The sequence below is a fragment of the Bufo gargarizans genome, chromosome 8 (assembly GCF_014858855.1).
Source record: "Bufo gargarizans isolate SCDJY-AF-19 chromosome 8, ASM1485885v1, whole genome shotgun sequence".
Taxonomy (NCBI): Eukaryota; Metazoa; Chordata; class Amphibia; order Anura; family Bufonidae; genus Bufo; species Bufo gargarizans.
In genome coordinates, this window is record NC_058087.1 from 73,604,875 (window position 1) to 73,624,649 (window position 19,775).

The 19,775-nt window shown below is 47.0% G+C and overlaps 1 protein-coding gene across 5 annotated transcripts in view; it reads left to right on the top strand.

Annotated features, from left to right (window-relative positions):
• CDK15 (cyclin dependent kinase 15) overlaps positions 1 to 19,775 on the top strand; it is a 225,216-nt gene that overhangs the window by 30,692 nt on the left and 174,749 nt on the right. The window contains exon 2 of one of the 5 annotated variants that reach the window (XM_044304650.1): positions 2,880 to 2,911. In XM_044304650.1, the coding sequence (XP_044160585.1) occupies positions 2,880 to 2,911 (32 nt within the window). Of the gene's footprint in view, positions 1 to 2,879; positions 2,912 to 16,909; positions 17,080 to 19,775 lie in introns of those variants that run through there. The other 4 variants (XM_044304651.1, XM_044304649.1, XM_044304648.1 and 1 more) reach the window with 4 other exon arrangements.

Consider the following 19,775-nt stretch of genomic DNA (forward strand, 5'->3'; position numbering starts at 1 on the left):
TCACATTATACAGGGGCGCTTTAAACAGCAGTCTTTTTGGGCAAAGACGTGTTTAATGAAGTCAATGCTGATCTGCAGGAGGTGGTTAAGTAGGGGCATTTTTACATGGTACAAATGCTTTTTTTCAATAGCAGCCCCGTGAAAAAGATGCTGCTGAAATAGCTGATTTATTGGGTGATCGCTTCTTTCATGCAGCACCCAGAATCATTGTTTGTGCTGCTGCGTCTGTATGAGGATGGGCAATCATAGTCATAGCGATGTGATCGCTTCTCCCCAAACAGACAGCATGTAAATGCAGCTGAATGAGCAGGCAAAGATTGGGAGCAAAGAACTTATTTGTGATCATTGCCCTGTGTACTGGCCCAGAGTCAGTGCTTATGTGCTGAAGATATGCATGAGGCCATTGCTGAGCCGTATTATTGATTAAATACTATATTGCCTAATTTCAGTCTTCTAGCCTCCTTTTCTGCCTGAACTTTTCAAAGACACAGCAGTAAAAAGGGATGTCTCATCATCAGGGCCTATGGATGTCATAGTGGGGTTCCCTCACCCTACACCCCCTTTATCTTCCAGAACTGAGAGCAACTCTGGGGCTGTCTTCATGGAGCAATTCATTTAAATGAGTTGCCCAGCCTTATTTCAGGCAAGCCTTATTTAAAGGGGTTGTCCGGGTTCAGAGCTGAACCCGGACATCCCTCCATTTTCACGCCTGGAGGTCCCCCTGACAGGCATCGGAGCAGTTCATGCGCCGAATGCTCTCCTTTGCCCGCGCTAAATTGCAACAGGCAAAGGCTTTTTAGAAATCCGGTGACGTACCGGGGATCCCATGGTTCTGCGAGGAACCCCGGTGATGTCCACAGGCACTGATGGTCGGATTTAGCTCCTGCACCTAGCCAGTAAAACGCTAAGGGCAGAGCTAAAGCCTGCCCCTCAGAGCCGGTCGTCACCTAACACACTGCCGGCGGAAAGTTACCGCCCGGCATTGTGTTATTGAAAACAAAAAGAGGGCCCGCGCCCTGCGTGGTTTTTAGCACAGGGCACGGGAGCACATGGAGCATAAGATGCTCCGATACTAGGCTACAGGGGGCTGCCGGGTGAAAATAAGGGTATGTCCGGGTTCAGCTCTGAACCCGGACAACCCCTTTAATGCACCTTATGACCACAATTATTACTCCACTGTCTAAATGGAGTCTGTCCCCCAAGGCCTGTTAAAAGGGTTATACAATTCTATAATGCCCCCCCCCCCCGGGTTATACTTAACCCACTCCCCAGCACCTACATCGCACCTGATCCCTGCACGGCCTCCACTGCATCTCCCCATTGCGCAGATCAAAACATCATGCAATGATCCGCGCCAAGGGGAGATGCAGCAGCGCCCATGTGGGGATCAGGAACGACATAGGTGCAGGGAAGCGGGGTAAGTATAACCTATATGAGGTGCCCGGGCATTGGGGGGGCTCATTATAGGGGTTGCATAACCCCTTTAAGCACAATACTGCATGAATAGTACTGCTCTTTATGAGTCCTATTGCTAAGTTACATGTTCGCACTCACCCACATTCCTCCACTCTTAGCCGTAAACCATCGCTGGGATAAATTGAGAGGACTTCTGAGCTTGTGCTCAGGACTCCTCTCCGTTATGAGCATGCACTCAGAAGTCCTTGCAATGTATTGAAGTGTGTATGGGGGCCTCCTGGCTCTCCTTCTATGGAAGATGTTTGAGGAGGTAAGCATCTGGTTGTTGGATTTCAACATTCCTGATCCTTTGGTTCTTGGGGAGGTAAGCCACCTTCAGAGGTGTCTAGCGGACTTCTTTCTTCTTGCTATTCATAACACATAGACACTCAGCTAAGCCAAGAGTATATCTGTATGGGTTGGTCAGGTGAGATAGCTGTCCTCAGAAGGCTTATTTAGCTGACTGGTTTCTTGAGTATGTCCAGCCTTACTATACTTCTCAGGATATACCATCAATAACAGATCAGTTGGGGTCTGACTCTTGGCACCTCTGCTAATCAGCTGTTTGAAGGGGCTGCAGTAATGGAGTGCACACTGCATCTTCTTCAATGTTTACCTGTGCTCAATCTACTTTCACCGCCGCTACAATAAAGTCGACTCGCAGGTAAACTTTGAAGAGGATGTACTGTTCATATGAGCGCTGTGGCCCTTTTGAACAGCTGATTGGTGAGGGTACTGAGCATTGGACCCCCATCGTTCTGAAATTAATGACCTATGAGAAGCATAGGCCATGAATATCATGAAACTGGACAACCCCTTTAAAGTAAGTCTAGAATGTGGTAGCTCTTTTCTAGAGACAGAAAACAATCCAGAAAGAAGTTCTTAGCCATACTGCAGTGTTTAAATAATCCAGCAAGGCAGTTTATCTCTTCTCTCAATTGCAGCATGTTGTTTTCTGGCCAATCATGGGTTTACAGCTATAATAAACATTGTTGATAAAATGCTTTGCATAAATTGAGCGGAACGATCAGTAGAATCCATTATAAGTGCTGCACTGCTGACAAGATAAATACGCCTTCTGTCTCTTCCTCGGGCTCTGCTATTTTCAGTTTTATTCCTATGACAACCACAATAATAATAATACCGTTACGTAAAAAGAAAATGGAATGTAAAACGCTCTCACATCAGAAAGAGTCACTCGTTTAAAGACACTGGATGTTATGTTTGTTATTAAAGAAGCACTCCCAGAAAAAAATGTTATTCTCTGACCTGTTAGAAACGTGCATGATGTAAACTAACAGGTCAGAGAATAACATTTTTGTGAGAGTGCTTCTTTAAAGCAACGATAATAGATACTGCGTTCATTTAATATGTTGGAAGGAAATGGTTGTGTTCTAATTCAGTATGTTAATTTCTTTTCATAGGTTTAAAGCAAAAACATACAGGCTATGAAGAGGTAAGGGTAAAACAATAAATCTATGCAAATTGAACTTTATGCTTTAACCTAGAGGTATTTAGAGGTATTTGGTTGGATTCACACAATTTGTTGTTGTACAGTTTATGATGCATTTTCTTGTTAGGAAAAACTTCCCTTTATAACAGAAGCCATGATGCTGTTACAGATCTGTTGTAGAATCCATATGGTTCCATTGAGGTTTCTGTCATTTGGATAGCAAGTCATGGAATCCCCAATAGACACTCAAAAGGTAGCGTGTGATCAGCAGTGTGAACAGAGCCTAAATATCTTTTCTTCTCTTAGGCATCCGTTACTGACTTTATTTAATGGGCATCTGTCACCATGATCAACCCTATTAAATCTGGCAAACTGCCTGCCATGGTGACTATAATTGTCCCTTTTTCTCTGTAATCGTTGTTACCGATGCAGAGAAATTCTTTTTTTTTTTGTCAAATATGTTTTTATTATTTTCAAAACATTACAAAAAACTCTTGTATTCCACATGAGAGCTGAAAAGGGTTGATTGTACAAATGTGATAACAGTGCATTATACATAAAAAGTATTAACCAAATATTGCCTAGTCGGTGTCCTTCTGGTATGATGACTTTACGCCTCATTCAAGGTCATTTTTGTGGACTTCAAGCTCTTGCAGACGTACCTCATAAGATTACTATGCTGTGCTCTCTAGATGTCAGAACAAAAAATGAGCCTAATCTTATTTCGCTACTCTTTTTGCTCCTTCACGGTGCAGGGGAGAAAAGATCCACACAAGCGAATGTGAGGTATGACAGTGTGATAGTATCCCCCTCCTAATTCGCATGTCACACTCATGGGTGTCTGCTACATGTTGTTACAAACCAGAGTGCGAGAAAACTTGAATACATCCTCACACTGTTTTAAGCTGCTAAATTTAATGACTCAATGTGCAACCACATCTAGGTGCGACAATGATGCAAGAAGGCCCAAGTTTAGTTAGATATTTTGGTATATTGCAACCAGGAGCCCCACATTTTTAGGAAGAGATCATGTCTATTGGTCCGCCAACTGGTCAACTCCTCCATACAACAAATTTGATGCACTTTTTGGAACCATTGTTGTTCCAAAGGTGGGTGAGGTTGTAGCCATAGCAGTGGAATTAAGCATTTAGCCGCTGCTAGTAAATGTGTTGTCAAGGAGCGTTTAGAAGGTCGATAATGTTGTGAGGGTTGGGCCATTAGCACTAGGCCTGCTGTGAGAGATAAATTTAATGGGCCAAGTGCACGCATATGCTTTTGGATTACTGTCCAGATGTGGCCCAAAGTCCCAACCTGCAGTTGACATCTCCAACATGTGTTTGATACTGATAATCCCATTTTATACAGCAAGTCAGGGGTTTTGTACCATCTGGATAAGAGCTTATAATGGTTTTCTTGTATTTTTATTTTAGAGAAGCCATGAGACTGCAATAGAATGAACTGAACTTTGTGTCCTCTTCAGATAGCACTATGTCTAATTCTTTTTCCCACAACTTCAAGAAAGGGGGGGGGGGGGTTCGACTGAGGAATTTAGCAGAAGATGGGAGTATAGAGAAGATAATGTTTGTTTCTTGCTTTTGTGGAGGAGAATTATTTGTTCAAACCAGGACTATGGTCTGCTGGCTTGATTGCGGGATATGAATAATGTGCATATGGCTTTAAAGTGTTCAAATTGCAAGAAATTGACCTCTGATGGTGTTATAAATGATTGTAGCTTAGTAATATTTGGTATTTTCTTAGCAGAGAGACAGGCAGCTACAGTCATATCTTGTAGTTGTGACCAGAATCATCTCATAATTACTTCATCTTTCTTTGCTACAAATGGAATTAAGTGTGCCGGTAAGAGTGGTGAAGTACCTTTGAAAGTTGTATTGGAGTGTTGAATGGATTTTAATATTTGAACTGTGCCTTGTACCAATGTATTAGAGAGGGGCCTGGATATCTTTGTGGTCTGGTAGCCACAGGAGTTTTGAGTAGGCAGGTCCCAAGACCATTAAGGGTCTATTCACACGTCCGTTTTTTCTTTCCTGATCTGTTCCGTTTTTTGCTGAACAGATCTGGACCAGATCTGGACCCATTCATTTTCAATGGGTCCTGAAAAAAAATCAGACATTGTGCTGTCCGTTTTTTTTCAGGACCCATTGAAAATGAATGTGTGAATAGACCCTTAATCCGATCTGTGGCATGGGTCTGTGTGTCATGGTCTTACCTTCTTGCTGTTCTCCTTCGTTTGACATGTGCTGGCGGCCATCTTGGTTTCTGGGTTTCTTGTAGCCTCCCACCCTGCGGCTTCTCCTTCCCACTGGGAGGAGCTGGATGCCCAGCTCATATATATAGGAGGTCTGTGGCTTCAGTTCCTTGCTTGGTCCTCCTGTGTTCACATGCTTCTAAGACTGCTGCTGCTTCTGGATCCTGATCCTGGCCTCGTCTGACTACCCTTCTGGTTCCTGACCTCTGGCTACGCAAGACCCTGCTTCGGTTTAGCCATCCGTTTGGACTTTTGCTTACAGCTTGATTTTCAATAAAGCCTTCTATTTCCACTTATCTCTTGTTGTACGTCTGGTTCATGGTTCCTTGACATTAGGACCAAGCCATGAATTCTGACGGTACAGGGCCATCCTCGCTACCTACGCTGATTGCCAGACTTGATCAGCAGGATCACCTGTTGGGTCGGTTCGCTGTGGCGTTGCAAACCCTGCTTGAACGCACGGCTCATTTCGCTTCCGTTGCCGATGGGTCGGTTGTCGCTCCTGGGCCCGCTCCTAGTGCCGCTCCGGTTGTTGCGCCAGAGTCTACCCCGACACCTGTTGCTGCGCCTGCGGTGTCTCGGGGTATGACCGGTTCTGCCCCCCTTCCACAGCGCTTTGGGGGAGAGCCAACTCAGTGCCGAGGTTTCCTTAACCAGGTGGGCATTTATTTCGAGTTGCTGCCACATGCCTTTCCTACTGAGAGATCAAAGGTGGGCTTCTTGATCTCGCTGCTCTCGGACAAGGCCTTGGCCTGGGCCAGCCCTTTATGGGAGAACAACAATCCGGTGGTTGCCGAGTTTTCCGGTTTTGTTGCTTCTCTTCGGAAGGTATTCGATGTGCCGGCTCGTGCTGCCTCTGCTGCGAAGCTCCTTATGTCCATCAGACAGGGTTCACGATCCGTAGCTGAATACGCCATTGAGTTTCGTACCCTGGCAGCAGAGGTGGGCTGGAATAATGAGGCTCTGGTCGCTGCTTTCTCTCATGGTCTCTCGGATGCCTTGAAGGATGAGGTTGCAGCTAAGGACCTACCAGTGGAGCTCGAGTCTCTTATTTCTTTCCTGATTTTGATTGACACCAGACTCAGGGAGAGACCTTCCTTTAAGGAGAGCCTGCGGAGGTCTTCTAACAGATTGGCGCCTACGTTTGCTGTCCCACCCGTGCCTCCCTCTCCTCCCACGCCTCCTGGGGATGACTTGTCTGGGGGTGAACCCATGCAGCTGGGGTTTGCTCGCCTGTCCGAGGGGGAGAGGGTACTCCGGAGACGCGAGGGCCGATGCATGTACTGTGGTCTCGGTGGGCATTTTCGGTTGGCATGTCCGAACCGTCCGGGAAACGCTCGCACCTGAGATCCTGTCGGGGGCAGATCTTGGGTGGAGTCTCCTCGTCCCCGGTTTCCCGTGTTGACAAACCACTGATCACTGTTGTCCTCTCCTGGGTCGGGGGCTCGGTGACGACCCAGGCGTTGGTGGACTCTGGTGCTGGTGGTTTGTTCATTGATAGTGTGTTCGCTGCCGCCAATTCCATTCCTCTGCAGCCTCGAGGTTCCCCACTGGCTCTTGAGGCGATAGACGGCAGACCCCTTCTGCCGCCACACGTGACTCATGAGACCCTTCCAGTGGGGATAGCCATTGGTGCCGTTCACAGAGAGTCGGTCTGTCTCCAGGTGATTTCGTCTCCACACTACTCGGTGGTCTTGGGGTACCCCTGGCTCCAGAAGCATAATCCGACTTTCGATTGGAGATCGGCCGAGATCCTCTCGTGGTCACCGCAGTGTGGGGCTAGTTGCATCCATGGGCCTGTCAAGTTGCTGTGTACTTCCTCGGACTCTCTGTTGCCTCCTGAATACGAAGAGTACCGGGATGTATTCGATAAGGTGCGCGCGGTTGCCCTACCTCCGCACCGCCCATACGATTGTGCCATAGAGTTACAATCTGGTGCCGTTCCTCCTCGTGGCAAAGTCTATCCACTGTCGGTAGCGGAGAATGAGGCCATGGAGGAGTACGTGAGGGAGGCGCTTTCACGCGGACACATTCGCAAATCCTCGTCCCCGGCAGGGGCTGGATTTTTCTTTGTGAAAAAGAAGGGCGGTGAGTTGAGGCCTTGCATCGATTACAGGGGTCTCAATCGCATCACGATCAAGAACGCTTACCCGATACCCTTGATTTCCGAGCTGTTCGATCGCCTCAAAGGGGCCACGGTCTTTACCAAACTCGACCTGAGGGCGGCATATAACCTGGTAAGGATCAAGGCGGGCGATGAGTGGAAGACCGCGTTTAACACCAGGACCGGTCATTATGAATCCTTGGTTATGCCCTTTGGGTTGTGCAATGCGCCCGCAGTCTTCCAGGAATTCATCAACGATGTTTTCCGTGACCTGTTGCAGCAGTGTGTGGTGGTCTATTTGGATGACATCTTGGTATATTCTGAATCCATGGAGGCCCACATTATGGATGTCAGACGAGTGTTGCAACGGTTACGAGAGAACAGGCTGTTCGGTAAGCTTGAGAAATGCGAATTTCACCGATCCCAGGTAACCTTCTTAGGTTACATCATTTCCGCTGAGGGGTTCTCCATGGATCCTGAGAAGGTTTCGGCTGTCTTACAGTGGCCCCAGCCCAGTGGTCTCCGTGCCCTGCAGCGCTTTTTGGGCTTCGCCAATTATTATCGGAAGTTCATCAGGGACTTTTCTATGCTAGCCAAGCCTCTCACGGATCTGACCAGGAAGGGCAGTAATTTCCAGGTCTGGCCGCTCGAGGCCATCCGAGCTTTTGAGGCTCTAAAGTCCGCCTTTGTGTCGGCTCCGATTCTGTCGCATCCCAACCCTGGGTTGCCCTTTGTCCTCGAGGTGGACGCGTCTGAGACGGGAGTAGGCGCCCTTCTGTCTCAGCGTAGAACACCAGAGGGTCCTCTGCTCCCTTGTGGGTTTTACTCCCGGAAACTGTCTTCCGCGGAGTGCAACTATCAGATTGGTGACAGGGAGTTATTGGCCATCGTGCAGGCCCTTAAAGAATGGAGGCACTTGCTCGAGGGTTCGGTGGTTCCGGTTCTCATCCTGACGGACCACAAGAATCTGACCTACCTTTCTGAGGCCAAGAGATTGACACCACGTCAGGCCAGATGGGCTCTGTTCTTGTCACGTTTTAATTACGTGGTCTCCTACCTACCCGGTTCCAAGAACATCAGAGCGGATGCCTTATCACGGCAGTACTCCGAGCTGTCCGGGGAGGAGTCGATTCCGACTTCGGTCATACCTCCGAATCAGATCCTGGCCGCCATTCGCACCAGCCTGACCTCTCCCCTGGGTGAGCAGATTTTGGCGGCTCAATCTGGTGCTCCCTCTGGGAGACCCAACGGCAGATGTTTTGTGCCTGAGGAGTTGCGCACTCGGTTGTTGCGAACCTACCATAACTCCAAGGCCGCGGGGCATCCTGGAAAGAATCAGCTGTCCTGGGCTGTTTCACGTCTGGTCTGGTGGCCTTCTCTACGTTCCGACATCGCTGCATATGTAGCGGCATGCTCCGTTTGTGCCCAGAGTAAGTCCCCTCGGCACCTTCCGTTGGGCCTTTTGCAACCCATAGCCACCGGGGAGCGCCCATGGTCACACCTGGGGATGGATTTCATTGTGGACCTCCCTGCATCCCGAGGCCATACGGTCATTCTCATGATTGTGGATCGGTTTTCCAAAATGTGCCACTGTGTTCCTCTCAAGAAGTTACCCTCTGCACAAGAGTTGGCCACGATTTTCGCCAGGGAGGTCTTCCGGTTGCACGGTTTGCCCAAGGAGATTGTGTCGGATCGGGGGAGTCAGTTTGTGTCCAGGTTCTGGCGCGCCTTTTGCTCCCAGTTGGGGATTCATCTCTCTTTCTCCTCGGCCTACCACCCTCAGTCCAATGGGGCCGCAGAATGATCCAATCAGGCCTTGGAGCAATTCCTTCGTTGCTATGTCTCCGATCACCAAGACAATTGGGTTGACCTCCTGCCTTGGGCTGAGTTTGCCAGGAACACGGCGGTGAACTCTTCCTCTGGGACGTCTCCCTTCATGGCCAATTATGGGTTCCAACCTGCCGTGTTACCGGAGGTATTCTCTCCCCAGGATATTCCGGCTGTGGAGGATCACCTTTCCGTCCTACGTGCTTCTTGGGTACAGATCCAGAGGTCCCTTGAGGTCTCTGCGCAGTGCCAGAGACTCCAGGCTGATCGCAGACGAGCGCCCGCTCCTTCCTACCAGGTCGGAGACCGTGTATGGTTGTCCACCCGCAACCTCAACCTTCGAGTGCCCACTCCCAAGCTGGCGCCTCGCTTTGTTGGTCCCTTCCGAGTGCTTCGCAGGGTAAACCCGGTAGCCTATGCCCTTGCGCTTCCTCCTGGCATGCGGATCTCCAACGTGTTTCATGTCTCCCTGTTGAAGCCATTGGTGTGTAATCGTTTCACTTCCTCGGTTCCTCGGCCCCGTCCGGTCCAAGTGGGCAATCGTGAGGAATATGAGGTGAGCAATATCCTGGACTCACGCCTGGTCCGCGGTCGGTTGCAGTTTTTGGTCCATTGGCGTGGTTATGGTCCAGAGGAGCGTTCCTGGGTTCCCTCCGCAGATGTCCATGCTCCTGCTTTGCTCCGAGCCTTCCACGCACGCTTCCCTCAGAAACCGTTCCTTACTCCGCGGAGGAGGGGCCCTTGAGGGGGAGGTACTGTCATGGTCTTACCTTCTTGCTGTTCTCCTTCGTTTGACATGTGCTGGCGGCCATCTTGGTTTCTGGGTTTCTTGTAGCCTCCCACCCTGCGGCTTCTCCTTCCCACTGGGAGGAGCTGGATGCCCAGCTCATATATATAGGAGGTCTGTGGCTTCAGTTCCTTGCTTGGTCCTCCTGTGTTCACATGCTTCTAAGACTGCTGCTGCTTCTGGTTCCTGATCCTGGCCTCGTCTGACTACCCCGCTGGTTCCTGATCCTGGCTTCGTCTGACTACCCTGCTGGTTCCTGATCCAGGCTTCGTCTGACTACCCTTCTGGTTCCTGACCTCTGGCTACGCAAGACCCTGCTTCGGTTTAGCCATCCGTTTGGACTTTTGCTTACAGCTTGATTTTCAATAAAGCCTTCTATTTCCACTTATCTCTTGTTGTACGTCTGGTTCATGGTTCCTTGACACTGTGGGAGTGGTGGCCGCCAGTTCAAGCCATCTTTGCAAGTGAAGCGCTGTGTAATATTGTTTAATATCTGGAAGTCCCAGTCCTTCTCTACATTTTTTACGGGTGAGTATCTGGTATGATAGTCTAGGTTTCCGTTCTCTCCACAAAAAGGTGGAGAAGTATTTCCTAGTGGTGGTGAAGAAGGTATCAGGTAAATACATGGGCAACATCTGTGTAAATAGTATAGGATTTGAGGAAGGATAATACATTTTTGCGGCCCATCCAAGACAAGTATGAGAAGTTATATTCTTTGAGTAACCTAGATAGCTTAAGTGTTAGAAGTTAGATGAAAACAATTCTAGTTTGTTTGGTATGTGTACTCCCAAGTACTTTATAGTGTTTTCTGCCCAGTGAAACGGGGAAATTTGGTGTAAGAGGGTCACCTGGGATTGAGTGAGAGAAATATTCAGAAGATCTGATTTAGAATAGTTTATTTTAAAATTTGATATGTTGCCATATTGCTGGAAAAGATCTAATAGCCTAGGCAATGCAGTGTTTGGGTTGAAAATCAGTAATAGTAGATAATCTGCGAAAGCAGATATGAGATGCGTATCTGATTTCTGGATAAAGACTTAGTCCTGCCTGAGCTTTTGTAGTAATGCTTCCATAGTCAATATAAATAGAGAGGGAGATAAAGGACAGCCCTACCTCGTGCCATTTGTTAGGTTGAAAGATGGAGACAGAGTGCCGTTGACCCTAATTCATGCAGATGGTGTAGAGTATAATGTGAAAATTGCTTCTATGAATTGGAGTGGGAAGTTAAACTGTGTATGGTGCACAAAGTCCCAGGCGACCCTATCAAACGCCTTCTCGGCATCTGTGCCTACAAGTACAAGTGGAATATTTTTATTTTTTTGCGCCAGATATATTGAGTTTAACAGACGTATTACATTAAACCTGCCCTCTCTTCTCTTAACAAACCCCATCTGATCAGTTTTCACTATGGCAGGCAGAATGCCATTCAGCCGCCTAGCTAATCGCTTGGCCCAGATTTTTATATCAATATTTAACAATGGGATGGGTCTGTAGCTGGAACAGAGGCCAGGGTCTTTACCCTTTTTGGTAAGAATTGTAAGAATTGTGATATGCGCTTCCAGCGCTTGTCGTGGGAGGTGGCCCCCCTGAAAGGAGTTGGTTGCATAATAGGGTAAGGCGAGGCAGGAGAATGTCTTAAAAATGTTTATAGTATCTAAGCGTTAATCCATCAGGGCCTGGACTTTTTCCTAGAGGGAAGGAGAGCATCGTGTCTTTTACTTCCTGGAATGTGATTGGTTGAGTTAATGTTTGTTTGTCTGTTTCTGAGATTTTAGAGAGATTCAATCTGTTAAAGAAGGATGAAATATTTGCATGTTTGTTGGAGAGGTTTGAAGGAATATCTAGGTTAGCTAAATTATATAGAGAGGAGTAATAGTCTTTGAATATTGCTGCTATTTTGGAAGTACGGGTGACTTTACCACCTGTCTGGGTGGTATTTGAAGATATAAAGGATTTTCCCTGCGTTTCTTGATTAAAGCTGACATCAATTTGCCCCCTTTATCCCCATATTTACTGTTGGTAGTGGAGTACATTTTTGGCTAGTTTTGTGTTTAACAATAATATCAATTGTTCTCACATTCTAGACAGTTCTTCAAGTAAAGTAGGAGTGGGAGTTTGTTTATGCAGTTTTTCTTGGTCCCTAATCTGTGATAGGAGGTCTAGTATAGTTTTTTCCTGTCTCTTTTTTACCTGCCAAGTGCTATGAATAGCCCCTTATATATGTTTTATGGGTTTCCCAAATGATGGGTTCCACCATGTCTGGCTTTCTGTTTGATTCAAAAAAGAACTGGAGATAGTTCATAAGAAGGTCTACTTCTTTTTTATCATCTAGTAATATTTCGTTAAGATGCCAGGTCCAGTCCCTCTTAGGTAAGTCTTTAATTGTTAGTTGTATTAATACAGGTGCATGGTCTGAGAAAATGGATGGTCCTATGTCAGCTTTTTTGAGGGCTGGTAAGGTGCTGTCGTGGGAAAAAAGGTAATTAATTCACTGATGTGTTTTACGTGTGTTGGAGAAAAACGTATAATCTAGTTCAGTCGGGTGCATGTTCGCCATGCATCGGAGAGACCCAATAATTGCAAACGGTTATTCAGTCTATTGAGGCTGTTTTTAGACTGTGCAGTGTGTTTTGATGAAGAGTCTATTCTAGGGTTCAGTGCTAGATTGAAATTCCCTCCAAGTATGATGGGGCCCTCTGCAAAAGCTTGCAGCACCTCTAGTCTTCCCATAATCCATGAAATCTGCATAGTGTTCGGGGCATACTGTATATGTTAGCGAAGGTATACATATCGGAGCCAAATTTACCTTTCAAGAATAGGGCCCTGCCATCTCAATCTTGGTATTTTGATGTAAGTACAAAGGGGATATCTCTGTGAAAAGCGATAGATACCCCTTTGGAAGCTGAGGCATCATTGGTGTGGTGAAACCAGGACGCAAAGTAGATAGTGGGTTTTGGAATTTTATGCGTTTTGAAATGTGTCTCCTGTAACATCAGCACAGATACCTTATCCCTCTTTAACAATGTCATTAAATGACTGCGTTTCATGGGAGCATTCAGCCCTCTAACATTGTTTGTGCAAATTATAAGGTCTGCCATTTATCAAAGTGGTAGAGTGAGTCCTCTATGTCAATGAGAATCACTGACAAGGCAGAAATCAAACGGGGAAAAGTGAAAGGATAAAAACTGTAATAAGAGAACTGGGCAATACAACAACCCCTAAATAGGGAGGTAAAGATACACATATATGCATGTTCATGAGTGATAGTGGCATGATATAACTTTTTCAATACAATGTATAACCATAACACCCAGAAGGGTTTAGGGTTAGTGGGGGAGGAAAACATACTGAGCCATGACACTTTGTGTTTACCCCTGAGATGATGATAACTGCTGATGCTGTTGGAGCCCATTTGTTAAAGCGGCAGGCAGCTCGACACCAATGCGACATATGAGCAGAGAGATGACGGACAGCCAGCCACGGCGACCCACCTGCTCCCCAAGGCAGCACCAATGCAAACCGCTACATTCCCCTATGGTGCCAAGGCTAGAGACAGGTCACCCCCAAGTCCCACCCCTCAAGCCTTCCATACAACACATTACCACAGCCCAGGCTAGGCCCCACAGCTAAGGTACAGGGGAAGGTCACCTCCTGACTATTCCTGAGCCCTTTCCCTGACTGCTACCAACATGAACAAATCTCGATGGTAGAAGTGTTCATGCACTTGAACCTAATCCCTGCTGCAACTGATACAAACCCTCAGCTAGGGAGCAGGTGAAAAGACAACCGGCTCCTTGCACAGGATGAAGAAACCCGCGTCTACCTAAGGCCTAGCCAGAACAAACAACAGAAGGGAAGGAAGGAGGACTTAACTGAAGATGGACTGGGAGCAGAAGATCCACAAAACACCAGCAGAGAACTCCAGGAGAAACTTTAAACCACAAGGGCTATAGTGAGAGGCAGGGATAAATAGCATCACTAACAAACTAATGAGCAGAACCTGTGAGGGGTGGGATCCTGCCCAAAGCCACAACAAAGCAATCTGTCACATACAGTACAGACCAAAAGTTTGGACACACCTTCTCATTCAAAGCGTTTTCTTTATTTTCATGACTATGAAAATTGTAGATTCACACTGAAGGCATCAAAACTATGAATTAACACATGTGGAATTAGATACATAACAAAAAAGTGTGAAACAACTGAAAATATGTCATATTCTAGGTTCTTCAAAGTAGCCACCTTTTGCTTTGATTACTGCTTTGCACACTCTTGGCATTCTCTTGTTGAGCTTCAAGAGGTAGTCACCTGAAATAGTTTTCCCTTTACAGGTGTGCCCTGTCAGGTTTAATAAGTGGGATTTCTTGCCTTATAAATGGGGTTGGGACCATCAGTTGCGTTGTGGAGAAGTCAGGTGGATACACAGCTGATAGTCCTACTGAATAGACTGTTAGAATTTGTATTATGGCAAGAAAAAAGCAGCTAAGTAAAGAAAAACGAGTGACCATCATTACTTTAAGAAATGAAGGTCAGTCAGTCCGAAAAATTGGGAAAACTTTGAAAGTGTCCCCAAGTGCAGTCACAAAACCCATCAAGCACTACAAAGAAACTGGCTCACATGCGGACCACCCCAGGAAAGGAAGACCAAGAGTCACCTCTGCTGCGGAGGATAAGTTCATCCGAGTCACCAGCCTCAGAAATCGCAGGTTAGAACAACTGTTAAGGGGAGATTGTGAATCAGGCCTTCATGGTAAAATATCTGCTAGGAAACCACTGCTAAGGACAGGCAACAAGCAGAAGAGACTTGTTTGGGCTAAAGAACACAAGGAATGGACATTAGACCAGTGGAAATCTGTGCTTTAGTCTGATGAGTCCAAATTTGAGATCTTTGGTTCCTACCACCGTGTCTTTGTGCGACGCAGAAAAGGTGAACGGATGGACTCTACATGCCTGGTTCCCACCGTGAAGCATGGAGGAGGAGGTGTGATGGTGTGGGGGGGGCTTTGCTGGTGACACTGTTGGGGATTTATTCAAAATTGAAGGCATACTGAACCAGCATGGCTACCACAGCATCTTGCAGCGGCATGCTATTCCATCCGGTTTGCATTTAGTTGGACGATCATTTATTTTTCAACAGGACAATGACCCCAAACACACCTCCAGGTTGTGTAAGGGCTATTTGACCATGAAGGAGAGTGATGGGGTGCTGCGCCAGATGACCTGGCCTCCACAGTCATCGGACCTGAACCCAATCGAGATGGTTTGGGGTGAGCTGGACCGCAGAGTGAAGGCAAAAGGGCCAACAAGTGCTAAGCATCTCTGGGAACTCCTTCAATACTGTTGGAAGACCATTTCAGATGACTACCTCTTGAAGCTCATCAAGAAAATGCCAAGAGTGTGCAAAGCAGTAATCAAAGCAAAAGGTGGCTACTTTGAAGAACCTAGAATATGACATATTTTCAGTTGTTTCACACTTTTTTGTTATGTATCTAATTCCACATGTGTTAATTAATAGTTTTGATGCCTTCAGTGTGAATCTATAATTTTCATAGTCATGAAAATAAAGAAAACTTTTTGAATGAGAAGGTGTGTCCAAACTTTTGGGCTGTACTGTAGGTTCACGTGCAGCAAGTCTGACAGATCTTCTCAGATCACTCACAGGGCAGGGTGTGACACCCAGGACTTAAATCCGATGGAAGAGAGCCAAGGTAGAGATGTACGTGTGTCCTGTAGATTTCAGGCTGGTGCCTTTCGTGGGCTCTTGAGAGTTGACCCCCTATTCTTAGAAGAGCATGTGTGTGACACCACTTTCCAGGGCTCCATGTGAGGTAGATCTGGTAGGGTGACCTCCGCCGGAATCAATCAAGATGGTATGCTCATGGGAGGAATCCCCAATCGGCCCCAGGCAGCTGAAAGATCTTCTGGCATGTGGATGGTGATCCGACGGCCATCTTTGTGTATCGCCAGGCCAAACGGGTACAATTATGTGTATGGTATCTGTAGATCCCGCAGCTTCTGGAGAAAGGGATGAAGTATACGCCTCTTCAATAGTGTGGTAGATGAGACATCCTGGTAGAGGTGTATTTGATGCTCCTCATGTCGCAGTGCAGGCTTGCCTCTGCTGGCTTGTAATATGGTGGCAGTGTCCACAAAGCTAAGGAGATCACAGATTATGTCTCTGGCTTGTTCTCCCTCTTTAAGGGAGGGGTGCAGGGCTCTGTGTATATGCTCCACAACAATTTTGACGGCTCTTTCTGGGCCCAGGAGTGAGGTGAATATCTGCTGTGCCACAGCCTCCAGCATGTTGCTGGTGTACTTTTCTGGTAGGCCTTTGATACAGATATTCTTGCGGCAGCTTCTATTCTCGATATCAGTGTGAAGGCTCTGTTAAGCTGAGTTTCCTGGGCTTTAATTATATGCCCTGCCATGTCACAAAAATTAAGAGAGTCAGAGACCACTTTTTCCACCAGGTCAACTCTGTGGCCCATTGACTGGATTTTTTTTAAATCTCCGAAAGCTCTTGTAACATTGGATTCAGAGCGTGGAGTATAGTTTTCTTCAAGAATGGCTTAGTGATAGGCTCTTGATCACTTGCCTGTGGAGCTAGACTGTCCACATCAGTGTCGGAGTCACCCTCTGCATCCAAGACGGGAAGCAGCACCATCTTGGAGGTGCGCTTTAGATTCGGAGCCGCCGCTTTGTGCAGAAATTTGTCCATCTCTGTCTACTGCTTGGCGGTCCCCAGTGTCTCTGCAGGGTCCCTCGACTTGTCTTTACCAATTTTGACCATTTTGGGTCAGCTGTAGATGCTTCTCATAGTGTCTGTGTGGAGCTCCTAAATCATGCAGAGTTTTTACAATGGAACTCTATGGTGAATGGATGCCAGATTGTAATGACAAATACATGACACATGAAATGATAAGCATAAAACTGTTTTTGGAATCCTAGGGAATGCAGGAAGGCAGCTTGAGTCATGGGTCTGTTTGCTAGAAGCTGGGGTGTCATGTGAGTCATGTGAATAGAGTAGTGGAAAAATAGAAGACAAGGCAGAATGAAATGTATGAGAAGCATAGACGGTAATGGGTGAAGTGCTGTGTGTCAATGCTGTTTGCTGTGGGTCTGGCAGAGACGCCCCTCAATGTCAACAGGAAGATTGCTCTGGCTATGAGGAGTCTCCTAACTTGGAGGTATGTGATATATGTGTTTATTAGCTTATTGTATAGCGCATTGCTTTGGTGCGTGAACACAGGCTTTAGTTTATATATGTGAGTTGATGTGACTGTGTACTCCTTTAATCTTGATGGCTGCTCATCGTATTAATGTGGATATCGATTGCTCTTCACTGTAGTTAGAGGTCATCAATTGATCATTTCAGCTTGGATCTCCCATGCATGTATGTACACACTGTGAATACACAGTCACATTATTATGGCCACCAGCTGATATCCAGAGTTACAGCAGAGAGACGGGCTGGGAGTGACTCAGTAAGGTCCTGGTAGGTTGTCACAGGGATCTGGAGCCATGCTGACGGCATTGCATCCCACAGCTGCTGGAGGGAGCGTGGGGAGGATGATCCATAGAGTGAACATGATGATTGAGGAGGTACCACAGATACTCAACTGGGTTCAAGTCTGGGGAATTAGGGGGTCAGGGCAGTACTTGGAAGTCTTGTTATTCTCCTCTAACCATTTCTAGCCATGTGACATGTTGCATAGTCTTGCTAGAAGATCCCGTCCGCCCCATGGAAGACAATCAGCATGTATGGGTGTATGTGATCTGCAAGGATGGAGTCATACCCAAATTGGTTGAGAGTGCCTTCTACAAGGATGAGTGGTCCTAAAACATTCCCTAGACCATAACGCTGCCATCATCAGCTTGTGTTATGTTGATGCAACTTCATTAGAAGAGGTGCAGTGATCATCTATCTGCTTTGGAGCTCCATTCACAGTAGGGTTGGCTAAACTGTTTTAGACACACATCTGGTAGCACTCTGGTTCATTTTGGTTGTGAGCTGCTCCACTCTATGCACCTTCATAGCCGATGTTCACCTCTCACATAATTGGCACGTGCAGGGCCAGCATTAGGGAGGGGCAAACAGGGCAATTGCCCAGGGCCTCCATCCCTAAATGGGGCTGCCCAGACAGATGTGTAAGAGAGCTGGTGGCTGCACCTGAGAAGAGCACAGACAGCATAGCAAGCAGCGCTGGTCCCTGGTCTCCCGCCCACTGTAGCCCGCAGGGTCCTTATGCTGTAGTGAGGAGCTGGGTGCTGCATCCATAGCACCGGCTCCACAGCAGTCAGACAGACCTTGGCCCCGCGGAGGCCCTGTGCTGTGAATGTAATGGCCTCCTCTGCTCTGAGTTCAGAATGTCACCCTCTAATGACCTGACATATTTGCTGCCAGCCCCTCTCTCCTCTCTCTGTGCTGCAATAAATGACAGGGGCTGCTTGTTGGCTGATTTTCCCTGATAGGTGCAGCTGGACAGTCCAGACCCCAGACTAACAGGTGGGGAGACACCCTGCAGAGAATATACAGAACCTGTCCTCTGCACCCTCCTTCTCCCTCTCTCATATCTATCCCCTATCTATCTGTCTCTCTGTCTATCTATCTAAGGGTACTTTCACACTTGCGTTAAAGTTTTCCGGTATTGAGTTCCTTCCTAGGGCTCAATACCGGAAAAACTTATCAGTTTTATCCTAATGCAATCTGAATGGAGAGCAATCCGTTCAGTCTGCATCAGGATGCATCAGTTCAGTCCCTCTTAAGGTATTTGGCCGGAGAAAATACTGCCGTATGCTGCAGTATTTTCTCCGTCCAAAATTCTGGAACACTTGCGGGAATGCCGGATCCGACATTATTTTCCATTGAAATGCATTAGTGTTCCGGCAAAACGGATCCAGTTTTCCGGTCTGCGCATGCGCAGATCTTTAAAAATGCAAAAAAATATATACAGGATCTGTTTTTCCAGATGACACCGTAGAGACAGATCCGCTGTTTCAATGCATTTGTTAGACGGATCCGTCTACAAATGCTATCCATTTGTACATTGATTTATGGATCCGGCAGGCAGTTCTGGCGACGGAACTGCCTGCCGGATCTTCACAACGCAAGTGTGAAAGTACCCTAAAATTATGGAAGAAAGGCAGCATTATAACTTCAGTGAAACAAGTAGATTCCTTTATTCACCCAACACTCAATGCCATTGAGTGTTTAGGTAAATAAAGAAATCCTTTTTTTTTTTTTTTTTTTCAGTTTTACTTGCATTTTATAATTTCTTTTCTGATTTCTTTCTATTCTTTATTGACTTTTTTTTACTTTGAATGCAGAGAACACATTATCTACATGTCCCTGCTGTCTCTATATACAGAGCGCTGGTAACAGTGACTATTTTCAGGTGTTTTCTGATTATTTAACAGGGTTAAGCCTCATGCAGACGTCCGTGGAACACGGTCCGTGAGATACCGGATTGGCATCCTGCTTAGTGCAGGAGCGTACAGCGTCATTGGTTGCTGTGACGCCGTGCACTTCATGCCACCACCACAGTACAGTAATACACTGGTATGATCTATAGCAACCAATGACGCCGTCCGCACCCGCACTAAGCAGGATGCCTGTATCTCACGGACTGTGTTCCACGGACGTCTGCATGAGGCTTTAAGCAGGTCTCCTCTGCAAACTTGCTAAGGGAAGCACACTTAGGGCTCATGCAAATGTGTCCCGGCCGCTCCGTGCATTGGGGACCGCAGTTTGCAGTCCCCACTGCACGGGCACCATCAACTTGAATGGGTCTGTGATCCGTCCGCACCGCAAAAAAAAATAGAACATGTTCTATTTTTTTGCGGTGCGGAGGCACAGAGAGAAACCCCATGGAAGTACTCCACA